This window comes from Camarhynchus parvulus, chromosome 23 (genome assembly GCF_901933205.1).
Source record: "Camarhynchus parvulus chromosome 23, STF_HiC, whole genome shotgun sequence".
NCBI lineage: Eukaryota > Metazoa > Chordata > Aves > Passeriformes > Thraupidae > Camarhynchus > Camarhynchus parvulus.
This window is the reverse complement of record NC_044593.1, coordinates 6,847,565-6,874,351: the sequence shown is the minus strand read 5'-3', so window position 1 is coordinate 6,874,351 and position 26,787 is coordinate 6,847,565. Positions and strand designations below refer to the sequence as shown.

At 46.4% G+C, this 26,787-nt stretch overlaps 1 protein-coding gene across 19 annotated transcripts in view; it reads left to right on the top strand.

Moving 5' to 3' along the window:
• Window positions 1–26,787, top strand: part of EPB41 (erythrocyte membrane protein band 4.1) — a 93,397-nt gene that overhangs the window by 19,392 nt on the left and 47,218 nt on the right. For 16 of the 19 annotated variants that reach the window (XM_030964467.1, XM_030964466.1, XM_030964481.1 and 13 more), the window contains exon 2: window positions 24,551–25,010. In XM_030964467.1, the coding sequence (XP_030820327.1) occupies window positions 24,558–25,010 (453 nt within the window). In that variant the 5' untranslated portion in view covers window positions 24,551–24,557. Of the gene's footprint in view, window positions 1–6,548; window positions 6,603–16,264; window positions 16,462–24,550; window positions 25,011–26,787 lie in introns of those variants that run through there. The other 3 variants (XM_030964465.1, XM_030964468.1, XM_030964482.1) reach the window with 3 other exon arrangements.

The following is a 26,787-nucleotide window of genomic DNA, read 5'->3' as shown; positions in this document are numbered from 1 at the left end:
TGCGTGTAAAGGGTGTGTGTGCGTGGGGTGTTGGAGTGTGCACGCGTGGTCTGCACAAGCACCCCGTGTGTGTAGTTTGTATCGGGGGTGTGTGGTGTGACTGCTGTGAGCTCTGCGTGTGAGCACTGCATGTATACGCAGTGCGTGTGCGTGCACTGTGTGTCTCTGCATACCAGGTGAGTGTGCCCCATGTGTATGTATGTACTGTGCGGGTGTGTGCAGCGTCTCTGTGTTTGCCCTGTGTGTGTGCACGGTGTATCTGTGTATACGCAGTGTGTGTTTGCGGTGACCGAATCCAGTGCATCTGTGTGCGCGCAGCGTGTGTGTGCGCGGCTCGTGTGCCGCCGCTCCGTGGGGCTGTGTGTGACATGGAGTACTGGAAGTCAAAAGGCTGAGGCTCAGCCCGAGACAGATTTTGCAGGAGGCAGGAAATGGGGATAGCAGGATAGGGACACACAGCTCAGGGGAGCTGGCACCCAGTGTCCCCCTGTGCTGGGGCGGGGTTGCCCGGGCTGTCGGGGCCGAGCTGGGATCCCCAGCTCTGCCCGGAGTCCTTTGTGCAGGAGGGGGAGGGAGATATGGCGGGGAAGGGCTTAGGGCTCCACAGACCGATGCCTGCTCACCCACCCATGGGACAAATGTGGGTGCTATGGTCTGGTATCAGTCAGGCAAGGGCTCTTTCCTGTCCCTGGATTCTGCTTTGCCCTGAATTCTAGCTCAAGAAAACACTTTGGCCCACTGGGAAGTGATGCTCTTACTGAATTTTCCACCAAGGCGTATTTTTATTTCCTATCTCCAGCGAGGCACCGTTTGTGATGAAAATTACTCCAGAATGTCTGGAATGAGTTAAAATCGACCTCAAACACCTCTGAGTGCTGCAGCTGCAAGTGTTCCAAGTCCTCACTTCCTTGTCTTTTGGGGAAAAGGAACTTGTTCGCCCTTGGTGCACTGGTTTGAGGAAGCTGGTTTTGGGCAGGGTCTGGCAACTTTTCCCTCTGTGGTTGTGTAAATGGTAATTCAAGAATTGCATGATTGCATGGTGAAGAGAAACTTTCTTAGAGATTGTCCAAATTCTGGGGTTGGTGCTATGCTGGTTCAGTTATAATTCTGTGTGTTAATTTAATTAAGATACTGTACAAACAAAGCAAAATAGGTCCCTTCCAATGCAAACTATTCAATGAAAATCTAATATTTGAACAGTACCACAAATCCCTTTTTGCCTTTCCTTGCTCTTTCCATTTAGGATTTGAAGGCTTTTCAAATACGCTGGATTTTGCTTGCCTTAGTTTGCTGGATCTGGAGGGATGGTTTTTGAATTAGTGATTCTTATTCACAGTTGAGATATGTAAAAATAATGCCTGTAAGATCTCATGGGGCAGAGAATATGCTGGGTCTGGATGAGGGATGCAGAGGGGCTCTGCCCTGGCTGCTGCTACTGCTGTGATGTGGTGGAGTGCAATTCCTTTCCCGGTTAGCAAACTCTTGTGTCACTGCCCCAGCATCTGCTCCCTTTGCTTCAAAGGTTGCTTTGTAGAGATCCAAAGTAGGTTGTTTTTCTTTTTTAATGGCTGGTCCAGCAATATTTTTGATGAATTTAAGTTTTTCCTGCAGCATTGTGGTGACTGGTAAGGGTTGTGTGTCACATGTCAGTGATACTGATACTCTTGATGTTTATATTTTACATCATCTTGCATCTTCATTTGCACTTCTAGGGCAATTTTGAGCATTGGGTGGGATTTAAAGGGCAGTGCATATCTCTGCTGCCATGGCCTTAATAAAGAAGGCGAGGATTTTCTAGGATTCCCATGGACAAACATAATCTGCTGTGGAAGATAAATATCAGGATAAACATAGTGCATGCTCCTTACCTTGAAAACTCAATTAGAGCCTTATGAAACATAGAGAAGGATGATTTTTCCTAATATAAACACATTCATTATTTCCTCTATCAGTTTAGATGACAAGAACAGGAATTACCTATGTTTTCGTCTGATCTCACAATTGCAAGTTAAAACAAATAATCTTATAAAAAGCAAAACATTTCATGGGAAAGCAGCAATCCTGAGGAGTAAGGACTCCTCTTAGCCTGTTTCCAAACATTGTATGTTCCTGAAGCCTATAAATGCTTCAGGCAGTGATACTCCAAACCTACATCTCCTGGCTCCAGTATCTTCCTGCCAAGTGCCTATGTGCTCTGCATGAGCATCCATGGTGTTTTTCATTTGACAGCATTTGATTTTTGGAAAGTGGTAAAACAATGTCTCTCCTACTGCCCCATTTACTCCTTGTTGAACAGATATTTGAATGAATGGAACATAGGCTGACAAGGATGTGGTTTATCTAGGGAGCAACCACCTCTACAAATTCATTTATTAGAGATCAAAGTGTTGCTCTGCTAGGATTACTTGCAGGGATGTTGGGATGCTCCATGTGCTTTGATACATTGATAGGTGAATGATGATGATAATGATGTTGTGAATGTGGCATGTAACATGCTGGAATAAAGTTGTGTATACAGAAGGGTTGCTGATGGAAGGCAGTGGCTCTGTACTAGGTTTTCACCAGCAGTTACTTGGCATCTCAAAGGAATCCTGGATTTTTGGGGTCAGCAGGTGAACCTCAGGCTCTTCATCCTTGGATGTTCCTGAGTATCCACAGCATCTGACTAGGAATTTTTTCTCAGATATCTTTCCTTGTATTCCCAAATGAGTGGCATGTGGTGAGAGCCTCTTCATTTGGGGGAACTGTGACACTACCTGTGTCACTGCAGGTGGATTTTTCTTCAGCCCCTTACTCCCATATTTCACCTATTTATTGGAAAAAGCCCTGGAAATCGGTGGTGCTCAGAGATCTTGTGTCCATGCCAGGTGGGAAAGCTCTGGGCTCTCCCCACCTATCCAGGCCAGAGATCCCTGCTCGTAGTGGGAGCTTCCCACGCCTCTTTGGATGGAGGAATGTGTGGGTGGGGCTGCGATGGGCAGGTAGAGCTGAGCTGTACTGTGTGCCGCACTGGGTCAGTATCTGAACTTGCTGGAGCTGCTTTTACATTCCTGGGAAGCTGTGATGAATCTAAGGGCTTTAATAGGACAGTGTGAGGGTCCCCGCAGCGGCCCTATGAATGCAAATAATTTCCCATCATAAACTTTACTTTTTACTTTTAAGCTCTACTGCAGGTCTGTTGGCTTCCCTCTAACTTCTGTGCAGTTTTCCTAGAGCGTTAAGGAATAGCAGATACTCAGGTTGTTCAGGCTTGGAGCTGTGTTTCTTGCTGTTGTGTATTTCTCTGGGAAAGTTCAATATAAAGCTTTGCATCAGGACTAGAAATCAGGAATAGAATAGACTAGTCTGGGCTTGGGGATCTTTTGCAATGATTATTCTTTCTTAGTACTTGGTTTATTGTTGTAATCTTGTGTAGGCTAAGCAGGCAATGATGTGTAAAGATTTCCCTTTGTATGTCTAATCTACTACTGTTTTGATCAGTATTGTGGTTTCTTAAGTTGCAAAGAACTGTAGATGCGGCATAGCAGGGATTTAACTTTGTCCATCGGATGGATTAGGTAGGAATGTTTATGGTTTGTACTTAATCCAGATTAATATTATTAGTTTCTTTACGTTCAGTTGGTTGTTTGCGCTTGTTTTCTGTTTATGTGAATTTTTGCTTGTGTAATGCCGCTCACATTGTGTATTAAAAGCCAGTGCTTTTAATTTGTTCAAGTAGATCATATAGCTGGACTAAATCTTTCTCTCTCTCTATTTTTTCTTTTTTTAAATGGAGCAGTTCCACAGAGAGGGAAATTGTGTGGGCTTCGGGGCTGTGTTCAAGCAATCGTACTCTTCCAGGCCATGCTCCTCCAGACCCTGCTGCATTTTGGATGTGGGATTTTTAAACAAATTCCCATGCCAGCTTGCTTTAGCTGCTGTGCTCAGAGCAAATGTTTATAGCAGTGGTTTGTAATTTATAATTTATAAAGTCTTACAGCACTTGAACTCTGATGCTTTTGGAGGAGACTGAGAATTTTGTATCTCCCTGATCTCGGTGCAGAGCCTAAAAGATGTAGGAAGATGGGAAGCTCAGGGGAGTGTTTTGTCTTGCAGGTGGTAGGAGAGCTCCATGGCTGCCTGGTTGCATGACCATGGCCACAGTGTTGGGTGCCTCCCTCCCCCATGTGTATTTTTGGGGAGCAGCCCAGTCCATCTGCTGGTGGGGGCGAGTGCCATGGGATATCAGCCTGGCTTTTAGACTGGGTCACACAATGGAATAACCCTCTGTGGCTGCATCAGGAAACCTGGAGCCCAGACCTGTGGAGGATCCTTTGCTCTGTCAAAATTGAGTCCTCCTTACAGGATCAGCTCAGCCTGAGATGTAACCACAGCAAAACACGCCGTGGCTGGAGCCTGGGGATGGGAGTATGCTTTGCAACAGTGGAAGAAGAATTGGGCTGGTTAGCTGTTTCTATGAAAACCACAATTCCTTTGAACCCTCCAGTCACTGGTTGTAGGCTGATTATTCCGCTCCTTCCCCACCCCATGGAATGTGTGTGTGTGAGAGAGATAATGAAAAGCTTTTAGTTAAATAAATAACTAAGCTGCTCACGTGGCTTTATACTAGAATTGCAGAGGCAGACCCTTGGAGGTGGAAGATGGTGTGTGCTGCTGCTGGTCCCACAGCATCTCCTCTCCTTCCCATGCTGGTGTGGCCTTGGAGTGTGATTCCATATGGACTTTTCACCCCTAGGGCCTGTGTATCACTGAATATGAGAGCGAGCAGGGTGTCAGTGGGGACAGTCCCATCCCATTGTGTCCAGGGCTGCAGGCTGTGTTTATTCCGTTATTCAAACTCTGCTCCAAAGACAGTATTACTAATTCCCATCCAAATTCATCTGCGATGCCTGTGTACAAATGAATCAAAAGCATGAGCTGGTCTTTGCAATTCACTCATGAGATGGTCTGGATGCTCCAGGATGGCTTGAAGGGTGGTTTGGTTTTATCCCTTTGACACGGAGCTTGAGGGAACGTTTCATGTTCCAACCCTGGTTTCTGCCTCTGTGAGCTGCCTGCAGTGCCTTGAGCCAGGCATTTGGAAAATGAGAAACATGCAGCTGGTAACCATTCCTGGGGAGTTTTAGGAGTTGTTTGTCATTGGGCAGGGTTTGGTGCATGGAAGGATAAAAATGTTTTAGGTCCAGCTTCAGCTGCCCTAAACAGCAAATATTTTTGCTCCTGCAGCTCTGCCTTGCATGCTGCATTCCAGTTCCTGAACCAGTGGATAAGAGGGCCCTATAGCCAATGTCATAGAATCTCCTGAGTTAGAAGGGACCCACAAGGATCATCAAGTCCAACTCCTGGCCCTGCATAGGACACCCCAACAATCCTACTCTGTGCATCCTTGAGTGGGTTATCCATTGTCCAAACGCTTCTGGAGCTCTTGGCAGGTTCGGGGCTCTGACCATTCCCTGGGGAGTCTGGTCAGTGCCTGACCAGCTTCTGGGGGAAGAAACTTTTCCTGGTATCCCACCTGAATGTATATTCCTGATTTCCCCTCTTAACATGAGGGACAGAGGAGAGCAGGATGCCCTGGGGCTTTATGGGAAAATGTAAATTTTAGTCAATGCAGGGGCAGCTCAGGGTAACATTTTGCAGACTGAGAAAAAACTGTTAAATCCCCAAACAAAAACTGCTGGTCTGTCCTTCAAATACTGGATTCTGTGTTTGCATAGTGTATTAGTCCTGTTGGCAAAGAGACATATCCTGGCAGTGTCACTTTGACATGCACATCAGACACAAGCCAGTGGGACCCTGCGGGGATGGAGCCCCTTGGAGAAGAGCAGTGGTGAGCTGTCATCCTCCTGGTACAAGGGAGTCCTCCTGTCCTTCATGTACCATGAAAACTCAGCTGCTCATTTGATCTAAAAAAATCTTGCAATCCAGCTTTAGGCCAAAGTTTTCTGGCCTTAATACCTTTTGCGACTATTGGTTGGCAGTGAATTGACAGGCAAGATGGAAATTGTGTGTTTAAATTGTGGGGATGGTTGTTGGTCTGAAGTCAAAAGAAGTCTCCTAACCAGCATCCCGTTCTCCTGCATGAGTGCCTGTAAGTGTATAGAGGCAGTAAAAAGGCCATTTATCATGTAAACATGCCCTGACACAGACAGAAGGCAGACCCCTATAGCTTGTAGGAGGAAGGGGTCACATTCCATGCAAGAAAACAGCATTTTTAGGACCCTTGGTAGCACGTTATTACAATTTGAACAGGGGAAACCAGGTGGGATGTGTATCAGGCACTTCCCTGGTGTCCCTCCATCCCTCCTCCTGGGAAGTACCAGTGCTGCTCCCATGTCCCTCCATTCCTCCTGGGATTGGTGCTGGTGGCCGATGCTGATATCGCTGCTTTTTTATCTCCAACTGCCAACTTGAAAGCTGAGTGTGTGTGGTGCGAAGCTCATGAGAGTCTTGGTGAATATGCACATGAAGTAGCGACAAGATAAACTCAGTGTGGACTGCCTGGTCCAGCTGTGGGAATAACTTCCATCACTTTTTCTCCTTTTCAGAGGAAAAGCTGGAAGCTTTTGGGGCCTGGAGAAGGGTTCAGTTGCAGGGAAAATGTGAGTTTTCAACTGTTCATAAATGTTTCAAGTCAAAAGGGTTTAAGGACCCCCACACTTTCTCGAAGAGGGGGAACAACTAGCAAGAGAAACTGTTTTGGAAGAGGAAGAATGTAGGGTACATATATATTACTTTTCCATGGATTTTCATGTGCAGCCAGGCTCCCCCAGGTGTTTAAACAGGATGAAAAAGGGGTCTTGCAGATGTATGAGTTTGCTGACTCACAAACATGAGCTGGCTTCATTCTTCAGGGCTTTCTGAAAATTTTAATATTGTCAGGATGGCCTTGGGAATGGGGTTTATCTGCAGTGGGAGCAGCTGCATCAACGTGGGAAGGGCATGCTGGTGATACTGGGGGGAAATGGTCACGTCCTGAATTCCTCTGGCACTGCTTCTAGTGAGTGCTATAGTTTCTTCAGACTTCTGGAGGGGTTTGTTGTTGTTGTAACTGCTGCTTCTGTTACTTCCATCAGGTCTGCCTAGGTGCTGCCTTCAAAAAACGCTTCCTTTGTTTATGGGTAGCAGTATCAGTTTGTTTGTTCCCACCCATCTCTGCTCTTTCCTTCGCTCCTCCAGGAAATGGTGGAATAAAGCTGGGGTTGGTTGATGAGGTCAGAGCAGCTGTTGTGCCCATCCCGGAGCAGGACCCCTTCCTTGCCCATCTCTTCAGTGAAGTTTGGGATGCTTCATTCCCTTGATAACAAGAACCCAAGGGACTTGTCGTGTCCAAGCAAGTTCGTCTCAAAAAATGACCTTTTTTCCTCTGCTTACACACTGAAGCAAGTTTTTTCACTTTGTTTTGTTCTGAAGCAAGATGCTTTGAGTAGCTGATGTCTCCCATCCCCTCAGTTTTGGGGCACCAATGCAGAAAGCATCCCTCTTCTTGGTTCAGGTGCTCTTCCTCCTACCTGCAAAACACCCATTGGATGCCTGTGGGGAAACCAGCAGTGGCATGGACAGTGTTAGTGGCTTCATGTTTTGCAGCTGCTGCTCTTGGCTTATTTAAAAATGACGATTGACTCTCTTAATCTATCCTGATGATGACGTATGGCAATATTCCTTTTGCAGACATGTGGTTTATTAAAAAAAGAGTCCCTGTTGCATGATGAATCGAGAGGGAACACTCGGGGAAACGGAATCTATTAGTGTTACTTACCTGTGTGCCTCCTGAGGCAGGAACGGGAGTAGATAATGGACATGAGGGATGAATTCACAAGGCAAGGAGGCTTGCAATTACAGAGAAATTTGGTATTTCAATGTGATGCTTTTCTTGCAGGTTTATTTTTTTTATAATTGAGCTGGACTCTCCAGCATGAGCATTGCTTGATTATTACACTGGTGGGTTTGACCTGCACAATGCTAATCACAGCAAAGGCTGCCAATCAAGTACATTATATTATACACAGCATATGCAAATACAGTGGAATTAAACTTTTTTCTCCTTTTTTTTGAGGTAGATGCACAGCTGCATCTGTGCCAGTGATAAGGTTCTCTGCAGACACAGGTGAAGGAGATGTGCCAGCGCCCTGTGCCTGCAGCTTCATCACACACGGGTTCAGGACGTTGGAAGGTGTGCACGGAGCTCATTAGTGTCTCAGTGGGGTGCTAACCTCGTTACAGGGTTGGCTCTGTTTGCTGGGGGAAGTGGTTGTACGTTAACCATTTCTCATGATTTCTTAGCACAAACAGTTGTAAATCACTCCTGTGGTAGGAGCAGCTGCAAAAAGCGCTCAGCTCTGGTTTTGCTATGCAGAGGTACCGTCTCCTGCCTGGCCTTTGAAAACACAAATATGAGGAAACAACTCTGCCCTTTTGAAGTATTAACTACAAAATCAGCTGAAAATTTGTTGATAGATTCTGCTTGTTTTGGAAACAGGTTAACCTTCTGAAACTTCTGACTCTGGCAGAAAACCAGGGAGTGATGAGTTACACTGAAACTGAGGTTTGATTAATTGTAACTTTCATAGCACTTCAGCTTCACCACTAGAAAAACAATATAGGATTGGTGAAGAGCATTGTTCTTTCACTAAAACACTTGTCCTAATAAATTTTCTGGGGTGGGGGGGGCGGGGAGAGAACATCAACTGGAGCTGCAGCTGTGCGCCTCTGAAACAGGAGGTTTGTGGGTGGGTGGTTCCTGTCTACCTCAAGTGTCTGCTTATGTTTTTCCCCAATTCCCTTCAGCAGAAACACTCCCATAGAAAATATTTTGAGACGTTTCTTTAAAACAAAAAGCAAGGGGAGAGAGAAAAGAACAAGCCTCTCTGTTGTAAAGGATTATCAGAGCTTTGCTATTGGAGCAAGAGTGTTTGGGTTTTAGGGAAGTAGGACAGACATGCAGCCAGCTGCACCTCATGAGACTGACCATCATCTCAGCATGCCTATGTCAGCCAAGCCTAGCAGTTGCTCAGTTCCACATCTCCAGAAGAAACAGTGACTGGGGAACGTGCAGTTTTTGTCTGTTTTTCCGAGTTAATCTCCTTGCCCTGCTTTCCCACCTATGGGCTGTGGTTTTGCCTAGTCACAAGGTATTTCATGGGTGGAGTCAGTTCAGGTGCTACAAGTCAGAGATGTCTGGGGATGAGTCACTAAAGCTCAGGATGGGGCAAGTTTCTCGAAAACAAGAAAACAGGCTTTGTGAAAACTTAATTTTAAGAGTTGATTCCCAGACACGAAAAGATCCAGACCTCTTGGTATCACCAGTGATGAGCTCTTTTGATGTGCTTTGAGAAATAGGCTTGAAATTTGTTGCTGTGTTTAAAAAAAAAGTGTCTTTGCTGCTCCAAGCAGTGAATTGTATTTTTTTTAAATCTGAAAAAAATGGAAAGTGGAAAAAAATTCAGCTTGGAGCTATGCAGATACTTGATTTGTAAGTTGATAATTCGTCACACAAGTAATTAGCCAGTGTGGTATCCAGCACAGTCCCTTCTGATTTTTGCAGTGATCATATATGTGATCTACTCTTACTGTGGAGAAAAATGGATGTGGCACTTGCATTTTAGTTGGAGGACTGGCTTTTTTGGGTTGAATCACTGTAAATGGGGATGTATATGTTTCATTTGGAATCTGAGATCCGCCCATCTGGTACTAATGAAGTGTTTGGTATAAGCCACCTGCAGCAGAAGCCTATGCAGCCATTCTTGGTTTCCCAATGGCACGAGCATTTGTATGATTATGTGGCACCTTCTTATTTTAAGCTGTGCTGGAAGTTGGTTTTGCTGCTTAAAATGAACTTCTGTAAAGTAGCAGCTTGCTGGGTGACCACTAATTGATTTAATTACTGCTCTTAATATGAAATATGTTGTGGATTGTAGAAGCATGTTCTCCTGCACCACAGTACTAGACTGATGCTGTCGCAGATGTGGGACGTGTTCCCTGTGTCCCCAGGCAGGCATGTCCCTGGTGTGTGAGCAGTTCAAGACACCATGGTGTTCCCCATCCCAGTACTACAATATGGATTTTTCTCAAAAGCTGTGCTTGGCAAGGTCTGGGAGCAGAAGTGAAGCACAGAGAAGAATTATTCTCCTTTTTATCTTTCCTCTTGTATTTGGATGTCTAGCACTGATCTTCCCTGCTGTTGTCAAGACTGAGTTCTGCAATGCTGTTGGTGGAACACTTTGAAAGTGCACTGCACCATGCAAAGGGAAACACATTTTTGAGAAAAAAAAATCTAATATTAAAAATAAGTAGATAATCATGGCAAAGTGCTGTTTCCTTCTGGCATATCACTGTTTCATGCAAGTGGCAGTGAATTGTGCAATAAAGATCTATTTGTAGAAAGCAAAAAAAGAAGCCAGAATTTACGGGATTATTAAATCTGAGCAATGTGAGTTGCACAATAGCTTGTTATACTGCTGTCTGCAGAGGCCACTGTGTGAAGGCAAACAGACATTCTGTGCTCTGTGCTCTTCCTGAAGGCTTACGCCGTACTCCTGTGTCCCTGGGCTCTGCACAGGGAGCTGTTTTGGGTCTTAACCTCACAGGGCTGTTATGAATGCCTGAACAGCACAGTTCTTGCTATAAAGTTACCTGTGCTTGAAGGGCCAGGTGCGCAGGCATTTCTCCCATAGAGTTTGGGTTCTTCATCCTCCTGGTTTTGAGTGCTTTGCCAAGGTGCTTAAAACTCATGGGCATTTATACAGCATTGGCTGCTGTTGCTGGTGCGTGCCCTTAATCCCAGAGATTTCTGGGTTAACATCGCCAGGCTTGAACTGGTGCTGTGTTTTGTTGAATACCATAGGGAAAAACGGATATTTATTGCTGTGGATACTTGGGGGATCCAAAGGGCTGCTGAAATCTGGGCATTGAGGCTGTGAGGCTCATGGTCTGTTTCACCAAACCTGCCCTTCATGCTCAGGACTGTTAATCTATCACTGGAGGAATCTCTCTCTCTTCTCTCACAGGAGAGACTGGTCCTGGATGCTTCAGCTCTGTGCAGTTCAGCAGACAGCAGCCTTGTTCACAGGGTACTCTGTAATTAATGTTGGCTCTTAAGAGCCAAGTAATTGGATGGTAACTTAAGAGTAGGAGCACAATTTAATAAAACAAACAGGCTTTCAGTTGTAGTGTCAGCAGGTAAAATGCCTGGGAAGCAGCAAATCCACATGGCAGTGACGCCAGTGAGGTCCATGCTCAGCGCAGGCGCTTCGAAGCCCAGGCAGTGAACCAAAGCCTGCAGATCAGGGCACGGCAGGTCCTCTTCTCCTTCTCTTGTTGCTGAACAGGGGACACAGCCTGGTAAGGCAGATACTTTTTAAACATCTCCCATACTGAGGAATAAGAGAATGAAATGTTCATGTTTTGGAGTTCTAGTTCACTTCTAAAGAGCTTTTGCAGCTTGTTTAGCTGGGGAGCTGGAGTGAGCTCAGGCTGTGCACCGGTGTCCTAACCAGAGACCAGCTCATTGCATTTGTTTCCATCTCGTTTTTGCTGTTTACTCTTAAACTACACTTCTTGCCACTGCAAGGGCTCTCATTAGTCTGCTTTTATTTTCTGTATTGCCCTGCTCACAGCTTATACTGACAAGGAGGTGCCTCCCAGCTAGCTCAACCCGCTCAGACCTCATTTGTATCTTCATTGTTTTCATCTCAGAGGGGAACAGGTGACTATTTACCTTCAGATTGTGTGTATAGAAAGAGAACTTGAAAGAAGTGCAAAGGAGGTTGTTTAAGAATATATTTATTGGAGGACCAAAGAGCGGGTTTGGCTGGGGCACCTGGGTGAGCTCACCAATGCTTTTTGCTCTCTCCACTCTTTCACCCTGGCCTCGTTTGAAGGGTCTTCTCATGGCAGTTTTAACCTGAACAATGGTATCACCAGAGCCTGCAGAAAAGAGGATCTGTGGCATTTTATTCCCTTGTGCAGCATGAATGTGGATTTCAGCAATATTGTTGTGTGGCTCCTGCTGTCAGCAGCACATTGAAAAGAGTGGCTCACTTGTCTGGAACTGTGACTCTGGGATTTGCAGCCCTTTAGCAGCACAATTTTAGCTGAGGCTCTCCATTTATTCCTCAGTACTGGGCAAGACCAATTGATTTTGGATCTCAGTATTTTGGAAAATACTGAGGATAATATGGTTTAGTCTTAATTTGCTGTTGCTTTTGATACTTGATAAACACCTGAGCTACGCCGAGTCCCTGTGAGTTTGTGGAGCTTTCAGCTGGATGAAGCACTCTTGGGCTCAGTGTGGCTTCATCTGTTCATGAAGCAATTGCACAACAAGGATTTAAATATAAAAAAGGGAAAAATAAGCAAAGCTTCTCCAAAAAAACCCATGTGGTTGTTCCTACCACCATTATATTGTTGGGGGTTTGTGTGTATACACACAAGCACACACTTTGAATAGAATAAGGATTATTTTGAAACCTAACTCATAAAATAAGTATAAATGGGATGCTAAATTGTGTATGTAAGGCCAGTAGCTTATCCAAAATGCAACACTACCCCCATGTACAATTCTCCCTAATTTATTTTATTAGGGAGAAATTTAAACCAGCTACTGTTTCCTGCATATGCATTATCCCTACCAAAGAACATATTTTGTTTTTATTGGCTCTTCATTTATTTTAAAATATTGCCATGTTAAAACAGTTAGAAGCTGTTTATTGTTGTCTTCTCAGCTGGTTGGTGGCCAGCACTGTCCTGGCTGTGCCATGACAGGTTGCATTGGCGCTGGTGGGAGTGGAGAAAGCTGGTTTACAGCTTCCAAGTGCTGCCCCAGTTTCCCCAGTGCACGTGCCCACCTGACTTCATAACCACACTCCCTTCAATGCCCTCGTGGCTGTTAAACTTCTCCCAGTGTTGTGTGTATTAACAGTATAAAATATCCTGTATTAACAGGATAAAAGGGAGAGGAATGTGGAGAAAAGTGTGAGTTGGTGGGGGAAGGCATCCTGGACAGCCCCTGGGAAGGGGGGGGAAGGTTGGAGGGAATCAGGGGGTGGTGGAAGAAAGAGCAGGTCTGGTGCAGCCAGACAGGAGGGTAGAAGAAATCCTTTTAGTGCATGTTGTCCATGGAGCTTCTGGGTGGAGCAGTGTGGATCAGCAGGATTAAGTGTGGCTGGAGAAGGTACTGTAGTGTTTTATTCAGAAACACAAGGGCCATCCAGGAGCACCACTGTGGTACTCAGCACTAACCCTGCTGTGGTGTTCTGGGAGGCAAAGGTGGGCGTTGACGAGGTGGAAAATACCTCTAGAGAGCGGGTAGAGCATGGCCGTGCTGGTGTTTGTTCAGTGAAATCACAACCCACGACTGGCCTCCCACACCAACCCATCCAGCACAGAAAGGAGGGTGGCGACCAAAAATATGAGCAAACAGCCCCTGAATGTGGGTGCAAAGTGTATTTCTGACACCCCTCCCTGCTGTACTGGGTGAACACAACTTCCTTTTCCTTTCTGTAGTCTGAAGAAAGCAATGTTTGTGTACATTTCCTCCATGCAAATAATTGCATCAGCTCTGGCTGATGCTGGAGCTGAGCAGACTGTGCTGCCAGAACCAGCATGGATCCTTACTTGGGTCTCCAGTGGTGAAAAAACCCTCACAATACCATCTTATCATTCATCCTATTCTTTAAATTGGTGCTCTCCTTTCCCCCCATGGTGGTGTTTAATATCCTCTTCACTGTTTCCTGCTGCTTATAGGCCAGGCTGCTGGCTGGAGCTCAGCTGCTGTGCCCTGGTGAGCCATTAATGCATCAAGATGGGATCTGGGGCAGTAATTCAAAACAGGAGTGAGCACAGGCTCCCTGTGGGATAATGCTGCCATGGCTCTGTGGGCAGGCAGAAGGTGTCAGCATCGTTATTTTCATTCTGCAGCAGAAGTGGGGGTGATAAAGTGCTCACTGAGTGTTTGCTGTCCCAGAGGATCAAAGGGATTCCTGACAGCTGAGCTGCTGAAATGGAGCATCCCCATTGTCTGCCTTTAACTGAGCTACTGAATGGTGATGGACCAAAATCATCAGCATAGGCACTAAAATGCTGTCCCTCCATCCTGTGGGTCAGTATTGGAGAGGATTGCTTGAAATGGTCACTTTTTTGCTGTAAACTTCTGAGAGCTGCGCTCCTATTCCAAAACCTCAGACTGCCAGTGGTTTATCTGCTCTGCCAAAGAAAGAGGTGACTATTTAATGAAAATAGCATTTCTAAGCTGTGTGTCTTGTTAAAGCATCCAGAATGCCATGTTGTGTCTTTTCCCTGTTGGTGACACTGCACAGCCAGTGTGGGAATTCAACAGCAATTTTGATTCAAAGCCACCTTCAGTGAAAATGGTTGTTTGTAAATGTGTTGCATCAGATGTGTCAATGAATGTAATTAAGGAATGAAGACTGCTGCACACCCCTAATTAAGGGGATTAAAAACTAAAGCTGCCTGATTCCACTGCTGGATGGAAAAAACAGACTGGTGGAAACAGCCAGAGGCTGAATCTTGGTGGGGTGAAAGGAGTTCTGCTGCAGTCCCTGTGCTCACAAAAGGAGCAGCTCTGGGAGGTGACAGGACTTAGCTGCTCTGCTACATGCCATAACTGACTGCTGACTGTACATGGTGGTATTTAATTGCTGCTTCACACTCCCTTTCTGTTTGGTTCCTGTTCCTGGTAGGGATGGGAGGATTTTCATCCCTGCCAGCCGTGCTGGGGTGCAGCCATGGGAAGCTGACAGTTGTGTCACCCCATGTTAGTTTGGTGTCCTGGTGTCTCCTACTATCTTGGTGCCCATCCCCAACTCTTTGGCTTTTCTGTATGGTGCTCTGGGATCTTGTGTCAAAGTAGAAGCGGGATGTGTGTGAGGATACAGGGCAGAACCTCCAGGCATCTGTGAGGTGCTTTTTGCAAGCCAAATTGTGCCAATAGCGGACAAAGAACATTGTGCAATGGAAATATTAGGAAGCTGTGCTCGCTGAGGGCTTTTCCCCAGCCTTGCTAAGAGGAGAATGACTTTATTATGGGATGGGGACTGCCAACAAGGATGTCTCATTAATGCAAGCACTGATATCCCATTGTTTTTTTTTACTCAGGGTGGGCATTGCCTGCCCTGTGGTGCAGGATCCCTGGAGGGACCCTGGAGAACATCCTCTTTGTGGGAGGTGTTACAAAACCCACTGTGATTTTCCAGGAACCATCTTCTCCTTTGCTGCCTGGCTTGTGGAGCCACTCCAGGGTCAAGGGTGACTTTGTGGTCACTGAGCATCACGAGCAGAAAGCTGGGAGGAAAACCATCCCTATGGAGGTGGTGTGAAGTGTCCGAGCATGTTCCTGGGGCATGCAGTGCTCTTCTGGTGCTGCATTCATTGGGGCAACATCCTTCTGGCTCCAGGTGGCACTGGAGCTAGTCCCAGTCAGAGTCAGTACCTTGAGGTTTTACAAACAGCTTCTGGTTCCTGGCTCTGTGTTTGGGGGAACAGCTCAGTGACTGGTTGTTTGCCTGTTGCCTGTGGACCTGGTCTGTTGGGAACATGGTTACACCCAGGATTTGGATCTTTGCCCGCTCTTCTTGAGCATAGAGAGGAGCCTGCAGATGTGCAGTAGGATTTTCCCCATGTGTTTTTCCCCTGGGAGTGGTGCAGAGTTTAACTATCACCTGCAATATTTTTTAAAAAAAAAGAGAAAAAAAAAAAGAGGGCAGCTTTCTGGAGGAGGTGTCTCCGTGTCTCCTCACCTCCCTCCTGTGCATGGTGCCCACAGAAGATACGTTGCTGTTCCCAGTCTTAAGGCAAGGTCAGCAGCATCCCAGTTTGCATTCCTCATTGCTACGTGCCTTGGGGAGCTGCAGCCAGCTTGGAGTCGGCTTTTGCTGCTACTTTTGATGGGGGACCTCAATTAGCTCTTAGTAAGCTCTAAAACCAAACTTCCTGATCTTGTGCGTTTTCAAGTTGTTCAAGGTTGGGTTCTTGCTGTGATACTGGGAGTTTACAGCTCGAGGTCTGTGGTGGGAATGGATTTCTTCTCCTCTGTGCTGTTGCATGTGATACTGAGCCCTGAAAGAAGAGGAGACTTCAGAAAAGGGTGAGTCTTCGTGAAACAAAGCCTTCCCCCAGCTCAGGAGCAGCACAGGCTGCTGCGTGCTGATACCTGTGGTGTTTGTACCCACCCAGCAAAACGTGGCTTCACAACCCCCCTGCTCACTGACTCATTCCCTTGGGCTCCTTGGAGCTTTTGCTGTCCCAGTTGTGTCTCCATAGCTGGCATCCGTGTCTGTGCTGGATCTGGCTTGTTCTATGCTGGTGGATGCTGAGGAGATCTCCTGCTTCTTCATCGCCTGTGTTGCTGTGCAGGTGTAAGTGGCTGGGGCTTGGCCAGAAAACTAAGAATTGAGGAATTTGGTAAATAATCTGCAGCTGGCCAGTGCCTTCCTGCACTCCTAGGTAAGGGTCATTAATCTTTAAAAGTGCAATGTTCAGGCTGATAATTACTGTAATGGTAATTTTAGTTACCTTGCAGCCCTTGTTTCACTGCTCGGTGGTAGCAGTGAGCATGTGAGAGCAAACCAGGTAAATCAACTCAGCCTGGCAGCTGGTACAACTTCTTAAAACTCATTAAAACAGCACAAAACCACATTGTTGCACCCCTGGGCAGACCCAGGCACCACTGGGTTAGGCACCATGTCCTGGGAGTTTCTTTCACTGCAGGCTTTTGTGGGGGAGAATGATGTTTCCTCTACATTCAATATGTTTGGAGTGTTGCTGTAAGAAGAAAAGGTCTTGAAATCAGCTTAGAGTAGTGTAGTGTCTAACTTAAGTGTCCTTAACAAGCTGAGGGAGTTGTGGGTATTTGTACTTGAGAAGAGAAAGCTCCAGGGAGATCTTAGAGCCCCTTCCAGTGCCTAAAAGGGCTTATAAAACAGAGGGAAATTGACTTTTTTACGCAGGCAGATAGTGAGAGAATAAAGAGAGTGACCTCAGGGCAGGATTAGGTGGGATAGTGGGGAGAAATTCTTTGCCGAGAGGATGGGGATGCCCAGAGAAGCTGTGGCTGCCCCTGGATCCCTGGAAATGTCCAAGGCCAGGCTGGATGGGGCTTGGAGCATTCTGGGATAGTGGAAGCCATCTCTGCCCATGGCAGGGGAGTAACGAGATAGGCTTTCGGGTCCCTTCCCACCCAAACCATTCCAGGATTCTGCGATATTTGATGGCAATTTTGAAGCAGTAAGCCCAGCTGAAAGCTGGAGTTGAGGATGTTTTCATCCAGCTTTTTCAGCCAGCTTTCATGAGGGCTCGGCAGAGAACAAGCCTAGTGCTTGTTCTCCAGCCTTTCCTGTAAGTGGGTCCCTCATATAGTTCAAATACTGTGCATTTTATGTGTGCTAATAGCATCTGAATAACTGCATGATCGTGGTTATTTTTAATGAATTTGGGGCGTTGTACCAGGATGCCGCAGATATATTTGAGGCACTTGGGTGAATGCAAATTGCATTCACCCGTGAAGTAACAAATGAAGTGCTTAAGTGCAATGTCCCTGGCACGCAGGGGAGGAGCAGCCCATGTGTGTGAACTGGGACAGTCAGTGATGGAGCCTTTTAAGAGGTTTTAGCATCAAACATCCTTCTGGCTCTTGGTGCAGCCGTGGTTCATCCTGGCAGGTGCCTCTGTGTTTGTGTGTGTGTGTGTATCTGTGTGCAGGGGTTGTATTTATCTAGTAAGCAGCTCTTTATCAAAGGAGTGTGCAGGGCCCTCGGGGTTTCTAATTATAGCTTTGGTTTGGAAGCAACCAAAGGGAGAGCAACAAAAGCAAAAAAGTGCTTTACTCACATTCTTGGGAAACTAAGGAAAGAATATGAGCCCTGTTATGTTAAACCTTGAGTGTAAATGAGGCACAGTGTAAGTAAACACATCTGTGTTCAGTCGGGAAAAAAACCACCTTATGAATAATTCATGGAAAAAATCCTGTTCAGCTGATGGAGAGCTATTGCTTATTTCTGTTGAACTGTTGCTTTAACAAGATGGAATGCTGCTGTGGGGAGAGCCATCGTCACTCGCAGAGGTGGCGTTGTCATCTCTGCTGTGCTGTCATCGCCACCGCGGGTATTCCTTCGGTGCAGAGTCAGGAGTGGCTGTGACAGAGTGACCTGCTGGGACGGAGCCTGTCCTTGCCATTGCCTCCATGTGATGGAGTGGCTTGCTCATGGTGCTTTTGTAAGCACCATCCTGCTGTTTTTCTTTGCACAGATTTCTGGCGCCTGCTGGGTGCCCGTGCTCCCTGTTTCCATGGGAGGCTGGTGGAGGGAGCAGCCCCAGGATGTTATCTGCACCACACAGGGGCTGAGCTGCTCATAGGGTGGGGATGGGCTTGGATGGATCCCTCTGCCAGTTCGGGCAGATACCGGCTTTTTCAGCAAAGGATGGTTTTGGAGTGACTGCTGCCTGCCAGGCTGAGCTGCTGTGTCCTCCAGGAGGGTTTGGAGACTTGTTTCTGAAGAAGCAGCCCTGTCAGGCACTCTGGGTTTGAGACCAAACCATGTTGTTTCTGCTCTGGCCTCTGTTGCAGAGGGGAAGGGAGCCCCAAGAGTTACTGCTTGCTACTGAATAGGAAACAGCACTTGTATTTTACTGATGCTTTTCTTAGTCTTCTTGGCCAGCTAGTGCGTTGCAGTGGGAGGAGGGAGGGTCTATGAGCAGCTTGATTTTGCTGGCAGTCTGGTGCACGTGCCTTCTCCGTGTCTCTGTTCTGGGTCCAACTGCTCCAAGTGAGTTTTCCAGACAGGTTCCACACGGGCAGCCTTTCCAAACCCATCGCCGTAGACAAGGCCCCAGTGACAAGTACATGTTTTCATTTAAATTTCAGCACTTCACCAATGAGCAAAGCCCATGAATTTCCATGTAAGGAATTCTGTACCATCTAGGAGGATTTTTGAGGATACGGAGGAGGAGCTCTCAGCTCCCTTTGGTTGTAATGCACTTACTGCTCCATTTAGTCAGGTCATTTTATAAGCCCAGTCTTCAATTTGACATAAATGATTTGCTTTCAGCAGATGGTGAGCTACTATTTTTGCCTTCATTTAAATAGGAAAGCTGTACGATAGCAGGAGATGGGAGAGGGGCACGATGCTGCTGACTTACAGTAGATTACCAGGGCTGGTCTAGTGAGAATTAAATCCAGGCAGCTGTAATGTGCCATCTGTGTTGTGTTGGGAAGTTAATTTTTCCCCCATTCAATGAGGCTCCTGAAGTCTCCTGTTACCCTCCAGGTCAGGCTGAGCAACAGCATCCTTTATGTTCATGATCCAAAGTACCAGCACAGAAAGATGAGCCATGTTAATTGTAAGAGGGTTTATAAAATGTCAGCACTAATTATTCCTCTAATGAAATGTATTAAATAAATTCTGAAAGGTTCTGAGTCTTTAGATTATTTTAAAGTTGTTTGAATTTCTGTTGAGAGGCTTATTTTATTGCATTTGAATTTCTTACCTTGTTTGAAATCCACAAGCAAACAGCTCTCTGCTATGGTCATAGTATCCCAGACTGGTTTGGGTTGGTAGAGACCTTAAAGCCCATCACATTCGACTCCCCTGCCATGGCCAGGGACACCTTCCACTAGATGAGGTTGCTTCAAGCTCTATCCAATGTTTTCTTTACTGTAGTAAAAATCACATGTAGGACGCATAACACACACACGTGGAGTGAGTCGTGCTGGTGGCAGCTGCAGTTTCCTCCTCTCCCACCCACAGCTTTGTTGCACGTGCACCAGGTCTTGACAAAACGGAATTTTCAGGCTGTGCTCTCTATTTCAAGCAGCATTCTGTGTAGTTTCCCTGGTGGATTATGTGCTTTTCACACACATTATGAAATGGGAAGAAACGCATTTAAAAAAAAACCCACCACACTGTTGCTGAAACTATTTGATTTTTGCCTATTTTTAGCAGAAATTTCTGTCTTATCATTATCTCCAGCTCTTGCTGGAGCAACAGTGTTCAGTGAAGGCACATATTTTTGCGTAGGAAAGTCAAGACAGTTTGTCCCACCCGTTATCTGGTGTTAGGCATCTCTGCAAGACAGTTTGTGTTTCCAAGAACTGAACCTTCCCCATGGACAGTCCTTTTTCTTATTTCTCTGAAAGGCTAAGCCACTGGGAATTAAGTAAGTTATGGCGTAAGCCATAAATCATTTTTCCAGGCTTGGAAACAAGGGTAAGTTAGATTTTTCACAGAATCACAGGCTGGTTTGAGTTGGAAGGAACCTTAAAGCCCATGTCATCCCACCCCCTGCCATGGGCAGGAACACCTTCCACTATCCCAGGGTGCTCCAAGCCCCATCCAACCTGGCCTTGGACACTTCCATGGATCCAGAGGCAGCCACAGCTTCTCTGAGCAGCCTGTGTCAGGGCCTCACCACCCTCACAGGCAGGAATTTCTTCCTGATTTCTAATTAACCCTTCCTTCCTTCAGCATAGGTTCAGTTTACTATCACTAAACTTACTGTGTGCCTAAATAAAAGAGACTGAAGTAGGCTGACAGGTAGGAGAGGGTGACAGACATATCTAAACTTGCCTGTTTCATTGAGCCACTGTAGCTCGTCATGGAACAGCCCAAATTAGCAGCACTGTCATTTCCTGGAAACTCAGGTGTCACCACTTAATGAGAACCTTCCAGAGCACAGGCACCATAAGGGAGGGATTTAACGTTCTCTTGAGGATTGAAGGCTTTCTCAACAGGGAGCTGTTGCAGTGTGTTGAGCTACTCTAAAATCTTTTAGATAAGTCTCTGTGTGTCTGTGCAGCATGGAAAATGAGGATGGTTTGGCTTAGATTGGGGTTGTCTTCTGATGTCTGCAAGAGCAGAACCCATGGAGCCATGGGGGGATGAAACTGAATTTAACCATCATCTGCTCACCAGATAATTAGTGCAGGGAGGATAGGGCTTGGAGCGGCCTGGTCTAGTCGAAGGTGTCCCTGCCAGTGCCAAGGGATTGGAATGAGATGAGTTTAAGGTCCCTTTAACCCAAAGCATTCCATGATTTTATCATTGAACCATGTATGTTGGGAGCATGGTGAGCAGTGAGCACTTGCACACCTTTTAAGTGTTTTGTTTCAAGGATTTTGATGCAGGAAAGAGGGATGAGTATGTATGAATTACACCAAGCCCAGGGAGATATTGTGTGTTCCCTACAGCTGTGCCCTTGGCCAGAAAGAAGGATAAGCCATGAGGTTGGGGGGCTCGAGTATCGGGGGGCTGTAGAGTCTTTGCAGTTAGAGCAGGTCCAGGAGGTGCCCCTGCACTGTTTTGCTTTGACATTTGGTGTTCAGAGTTTCTGATGCCTTTTGAGAGAAGATCTGTGGAGCTCCCTCTTCATCACCAAAGCACTGACATGAGGTCAGTGCCATTGAGGAGGTCCAGGTCCACCCCTGGGGTCTACTCCAGTCCAGATGAGGTGGGATGTTGCTGCTGGGAAGTCACCACATGGTGCAGGTGTACTCAGCCTGTTTTCTGCTGTGGAAGTATTTAACACCTTTCTCTTCAGGTTGCTTCCAGTTGCCAAAGCCGCCTTATCTGGAGGATGTTCTTCAGATTAAAAATCCTTAGATATAAATACATACTTGTACTCTTTTTCTGATGAGATTGTTACTCTGAAATCTCTCTCTGGGATCATACCTGAGTTTTGTTGTGGTTTGCTTATTTCCGTAGTGTTTAACACCTTCTCCATGCCAGACTTGTGAAGAGCGTGCCTTTTACAGGCTGTCTGACATCAAACCTTCAGCCTCTACCAAAGAAAGCCCCTCCAAATGAAGTATTTACAACAATGTGGCAGTTCAGAGCAGAAGGTTAACAGCACTGCTTGAGTGCTCATACAATAGCAGAGCATCTTCCTCCAGCATCCAGGGAGCTCCTGAGGCACCTGCTGGCTCTGCAGAATCATGGAATAGCAAGAGAAGAAAATTTAATTTAAATAAAAACTGCTTGTGGTTTGGCTGTGGGCAGTGCTTTCTCCAAGGGATGGGTTGAAGAGTGGTGGAACGGGAACCTCGCTCTTTGTGTCTGCTCTGCTGTGGGCTGGGTTAGAAACAAAACACTACTTGGCACCCGACTCCTTGCAGGAAAGGCCCTTTTCTTCTGTGTATAATCACAGAATCACAGACTGGCTTGGGTTGGAAGGTCTAAAGACCATCTCGTTCCACCCTCTTGCCATGGACAACCTCTCAGTTGTGTTACTCACAAATCTCTTTGCTTTTGATAATGAATGTAGGGGAAATAATTTCTGAGCATTAAACTTCCAAGGGAGGGAGCCGGCCAGGAGTCCATACATTGGAGCAATGCACTTGGGTCTTGCAGCAAGGTGTTTGCTGTACCCAGTGAGTTATTGGTGCTGGCTGCTATGAAGTGTTTATTGAGAAAAATAGGGCTCCTTCTCTGCATCCCCAGCGCTGCTGAGGGGATCTGGCTGAGCTGCAGCATGGTTCTCGGGGGAGGGAGGAAAGACAAGGAGATGTTTGCTCATTGCCAGCCAGACTCACCTTCCTGCACCAGGAAAAGTCATGACTGTGGCTTTGAAATGTAAACAAGTCAACAAATCTTGTTCCAAGTTGTTGGTGTTTAAAGAGAGAAAAGTACATCCAGAGGAAATGTTCCTTTGTGGACTGTCCCTGGGGCTTCCTGCAGCCAGTGAGAGCTGCTCCTCAGCTGTGCCCTCCCCACCGACATCATATCTAAAGCTTTGGTTCTGCCTTTTTGGTTTGAAGAGCAGCTCATCCAATGTTGTGCATTTTGATAACGATTCGTACAAATGTATTTATTCAAAACAAACACAGTGGGAAGCAACAACAAAGCAGGCTGCTGCAACAGCTGGTGCCTGAGGGAGCTGGCTGCTGGTGTGTGATTGTGATGGGACAGGCTTGCAGAACATGCCTTTCATTCTGTGTGTGCTGGGGCATTGGGAGCTTTGCCCTTGGTGTTGGCATAGTGGATTTGGGGTGATGGGTGTTTGGCTGAACAGATGGGTCCTTGGCCTTGTGGCATCTCCAGGAGTTCTTAGAGAGCTGACGAGAGCAGAAATTGGCTACGTGGTGGCTGGGGTTCTCTGCAGTAGGAGCCATGGGTTGCTAACGAGGCCTGCAGTATCTGTGGCAAGGGATTGCATAAGGAAAGGGAGCAGAAGTAAGAGCTGTAGGGCCAAGTCACACATATGCTGCCATCTGCAAAGTGATCGCAAACACATCTGGGCACATCTGGGTTCAGGCACCCTCTCTGCCTTGTAGCAGTTTCTTCAGTGCAGGTTGGAAACTGCTGTTTCAGTGGCATCTGCCACTCCATTGGGTTTGGAAATGCCCAGAGCAGCTCACAGAGGGGAGATTGTGAGTGGAGAGTAGTTCTGTCTAATGCTTCTGCAGGAGACCATGCTAAAATGAGCCCTGCAGCTCGTCCCCAAGGCTGGCTGTTGGGGCTGAGTCCAAGTGAAAGAACCCAACAAAAACCCCAGACCAAACCCTGAACCTCAGGAAATTTGTGCTGCTGCAGAAGCAAATTCAGGGAAGGTCTGTGATGCTGTGCTGATTTTACCATGGTGTTAGAAATAATATGAAATGTTTGCATTAAATGCAAGGGGAAAATCCTTTGAAGAGCTGGAAGGGCTTTTCTCCTTCAAGCACTCTGGTTCTTTTAGCAATCAGGATGAGTTGAATTGAAGTTGATGAATGCAGTAATACATAGGAGGATGACATCTTGAAATGTTTCTTAATTTTAAGTGTGTATTTTGAGCAAATATTTATACACTGAGGCTTGGGCTGGGGGATTGAGGCATATTGGATTATATGCTATTTGCTCAATGTAAGCAGCAACAATTTATTGCCACAGATACATGTGATAGGGTGCGCAAAGATTAGTTCTATCCCCTCTAAAGCATGATTATTTTGGGTCCTCTTTATACCTTAAATAGATATTCTTCTCATGTGATTTCCATCTTTTTATGTCAACAGCCTAAACAGGCTAAAGTTGAAATAAACATTGCATCAGCTTAATAGCACAAGCTCTGAGGAAATCTGCTCTCCATTATAGATGTTGTTTGGAAACCTTTTCATCTGACATTTTTCCAGTGTGCAGTACAAATATCCTATGAATCCCAAAGTCTGCTGGGCTCCACTGGATTCGTCTGGTACAGAACAATGTAATTGCTCAACACTGATGGGTCCTGTTCCCAGCAGTGTGGCTTGGTGTGTTTTAGATCATAGAATCCTGGAATGGTTTAGGTTGGAAGGGACCTTAAAGACTGTCTTCAAAGCAAACTGTAGCAAAAGGAATGACTTTGCTTTTGCCGACTTAGTAGGCTGGAGTCAGCCAGGGTTTCATCCCCTTACAGGCCATTCGCTTCAGAGTTGGACTAGATGATCCCTGTGTGTCCCTTCCACTCTGGTTCTGTGACAGGCTGGTGGGGCTGGTGAACGTGGCGTGTCTGTGGTTGGTTTGAATAGCTCAGTCAAACATGGGTAGTGGAAGCCTCTTGATTGAGCCCTTTTGCTCCTCTCACACAGCATCATCATGACAACAGAAAAGAGCCCAGCAGCTGACACTGACAACTCAGAGCAGCAGCAAGCCAAGGAGGAGGAAGGAGCTGCTGAAACACAGCAGCAAGAGGCTTCTCTGGAGGAAGGGGCTCAGCCAACACCAGAGAGGCAGCCCCAGAGGCAGAAGGCCTCCAACGGAGATACCCCCACGCACGAGGAGCAGGGCAAGAAAGAACATCGCGCCTCTGAGGGTCGAGGTCTCTCCCGCCTCTTTTCCTCCTTCCTCAGGAGGCCCAAGTCTCAGGTATCCGAAGAGGACAAAGACACTGATGCTCCTAAAGAGGCGGGAGGTGACCAGAAAGATGCAGGATTAGGAGCCAGCCCTGATGAAGATATCTTGGTGAAAGCCCCGATTGCAGCTCCTGAGCCCGAGCTCAAAACTGACCCATCGCTGGATCTCCATTCCTTGAGCAGTGCAGAAACACAGGTAAAACAGCCCATTCCGTGGGACGTGCTCCTTGCTGCTTTAAAATGTATCTTTGTAGCCAGAACTATAATACAACTTCATATCCCAGGCTGGTGAGCTTGACCAGAAAAGGTAATGGGATGCCAAAAAGGCTCTTGTTAGCTCCCTGTGTTTCATTGTGTACTTCCCCCTCTTGCATCCCTGCATCAGACCTGCAAAGTACCTGTTCTGGGAATTAGGGTCATGCTCCACAGCATAATTTAAAATGCCCTGTGCTGAATCATTGCTCTGCTGAGGCTTAGGATGTCACAGCAGAACACAGAGGGTTCACATTCATTGAGTCCAAGCCCAGGGTTGATCGTCAGGATATCCTTGGTGTGAGCAGGATCAAGGCAGGTCAGTGGCCCAAGGTGGACATTGCAAGAGTATTTGGATTTGGGAACGGGTTTCTTCAACTTCAAGGAGCCCAAGCACAGCATTTTAGGACTTGGTCATCTGCTTGGTCCGGGCTAGTGCTGAGCCTGCCAAATATTAATATTTTCTGCTTATGCATCATGTAGACAGGGATTTCTGCATGTCACATGCACTGAACCCAGCTCCTGGGACGTCTCTGATGTCTGCTCTTTCCAGCCAGGATAATTTTTCATGCAAAATTTAAAGTTTAAAAATCTAAAGCAGAAATTGAGGCAGAGACACCCCCGGGGAACATTCACTGAGCTGTGGCTGGTTATTGATTTGGGGGTGCTGGGTGCCCTCTCTTCTTCTTGGGTAGTTACAGCTTTACTATTACTTGAGGCTGAAGTGGGAAAAGGTGGGTATTCCTTATCCTCAGCTGGGAATTTCTTACATCCCAACCAACCTGTTTGTATTGCTGGAGCCAGACAGGGTGAAATCTGGATTTCTTACCCACTGCCTTAAGTTCACAGTGGCTCCAGATACCCACAAATGCTCAGTTTTGGAGCAATACTTTACAAATTCAAGCATTGCCAGTAGGCAATAATTGTAAATCCACCTCCTTAAAATTACAGTGTCTTAGAGAGGGTAGTAGGTAACAAACAGCTTTTCCTTTCTTTTCCCAAATTTCTGAACCTGTGAAGACCATGGGATGATCTCTGCTAATGTTTTATTCCTCTGAGGGTTGGGATTAGCAAGATGGGGAGGAGGGGGAGATCTTCAGGCAATTTCAGCACAGAAACTGTATTTTCAAGAGTAACTTGTTCTTGGAAGTGTTTAAGGCCAGGCTGCATGGATCTTGGAGCAACATGGTCTAGTGGAAGGTGAGATGGGCTTTAAGATCCCTTCCAACCCAAACCGTTCTGTTTTTTTTTAATGCATGATTTCTTTCCCTATTTATCTCTGATTTGCTGGTCCTGAGCCCATGTGAATTTGCACCCCAGCCTTTCTTCATGGGTCATTCATTTTAGACGATGCATTTGTGTCTTTTTTAGTTCTTAGTTTAGATCACTGTCAGTGCCTTTCTGAACTGTGACACTCGGCAGATATTTCTGCTGTGAAAGCATTTGCGAGGTGCTGCAGTTTGATAAATGCTGACCGACAGGCATTAGAAGCTTTGACTGATTCCCTGTTCCCAGTTGTCCCAGTTCTGCTGGAACAGAAGTCAGCAGCTTGTGGACATTATTTAGTTTTTAAATACCTCTCTGCACTTGTGCCTGGGTGTGATTTCATGAGATGTGATGGGCTGAACAGACAAGGTTTTGCTCTTCCTCTGCTGCAGCTCTGTGCTCCTGCTGCATTCAGCCCCTTCCAGCATCGTCACAGCCTGCCATGAACTCGTTTA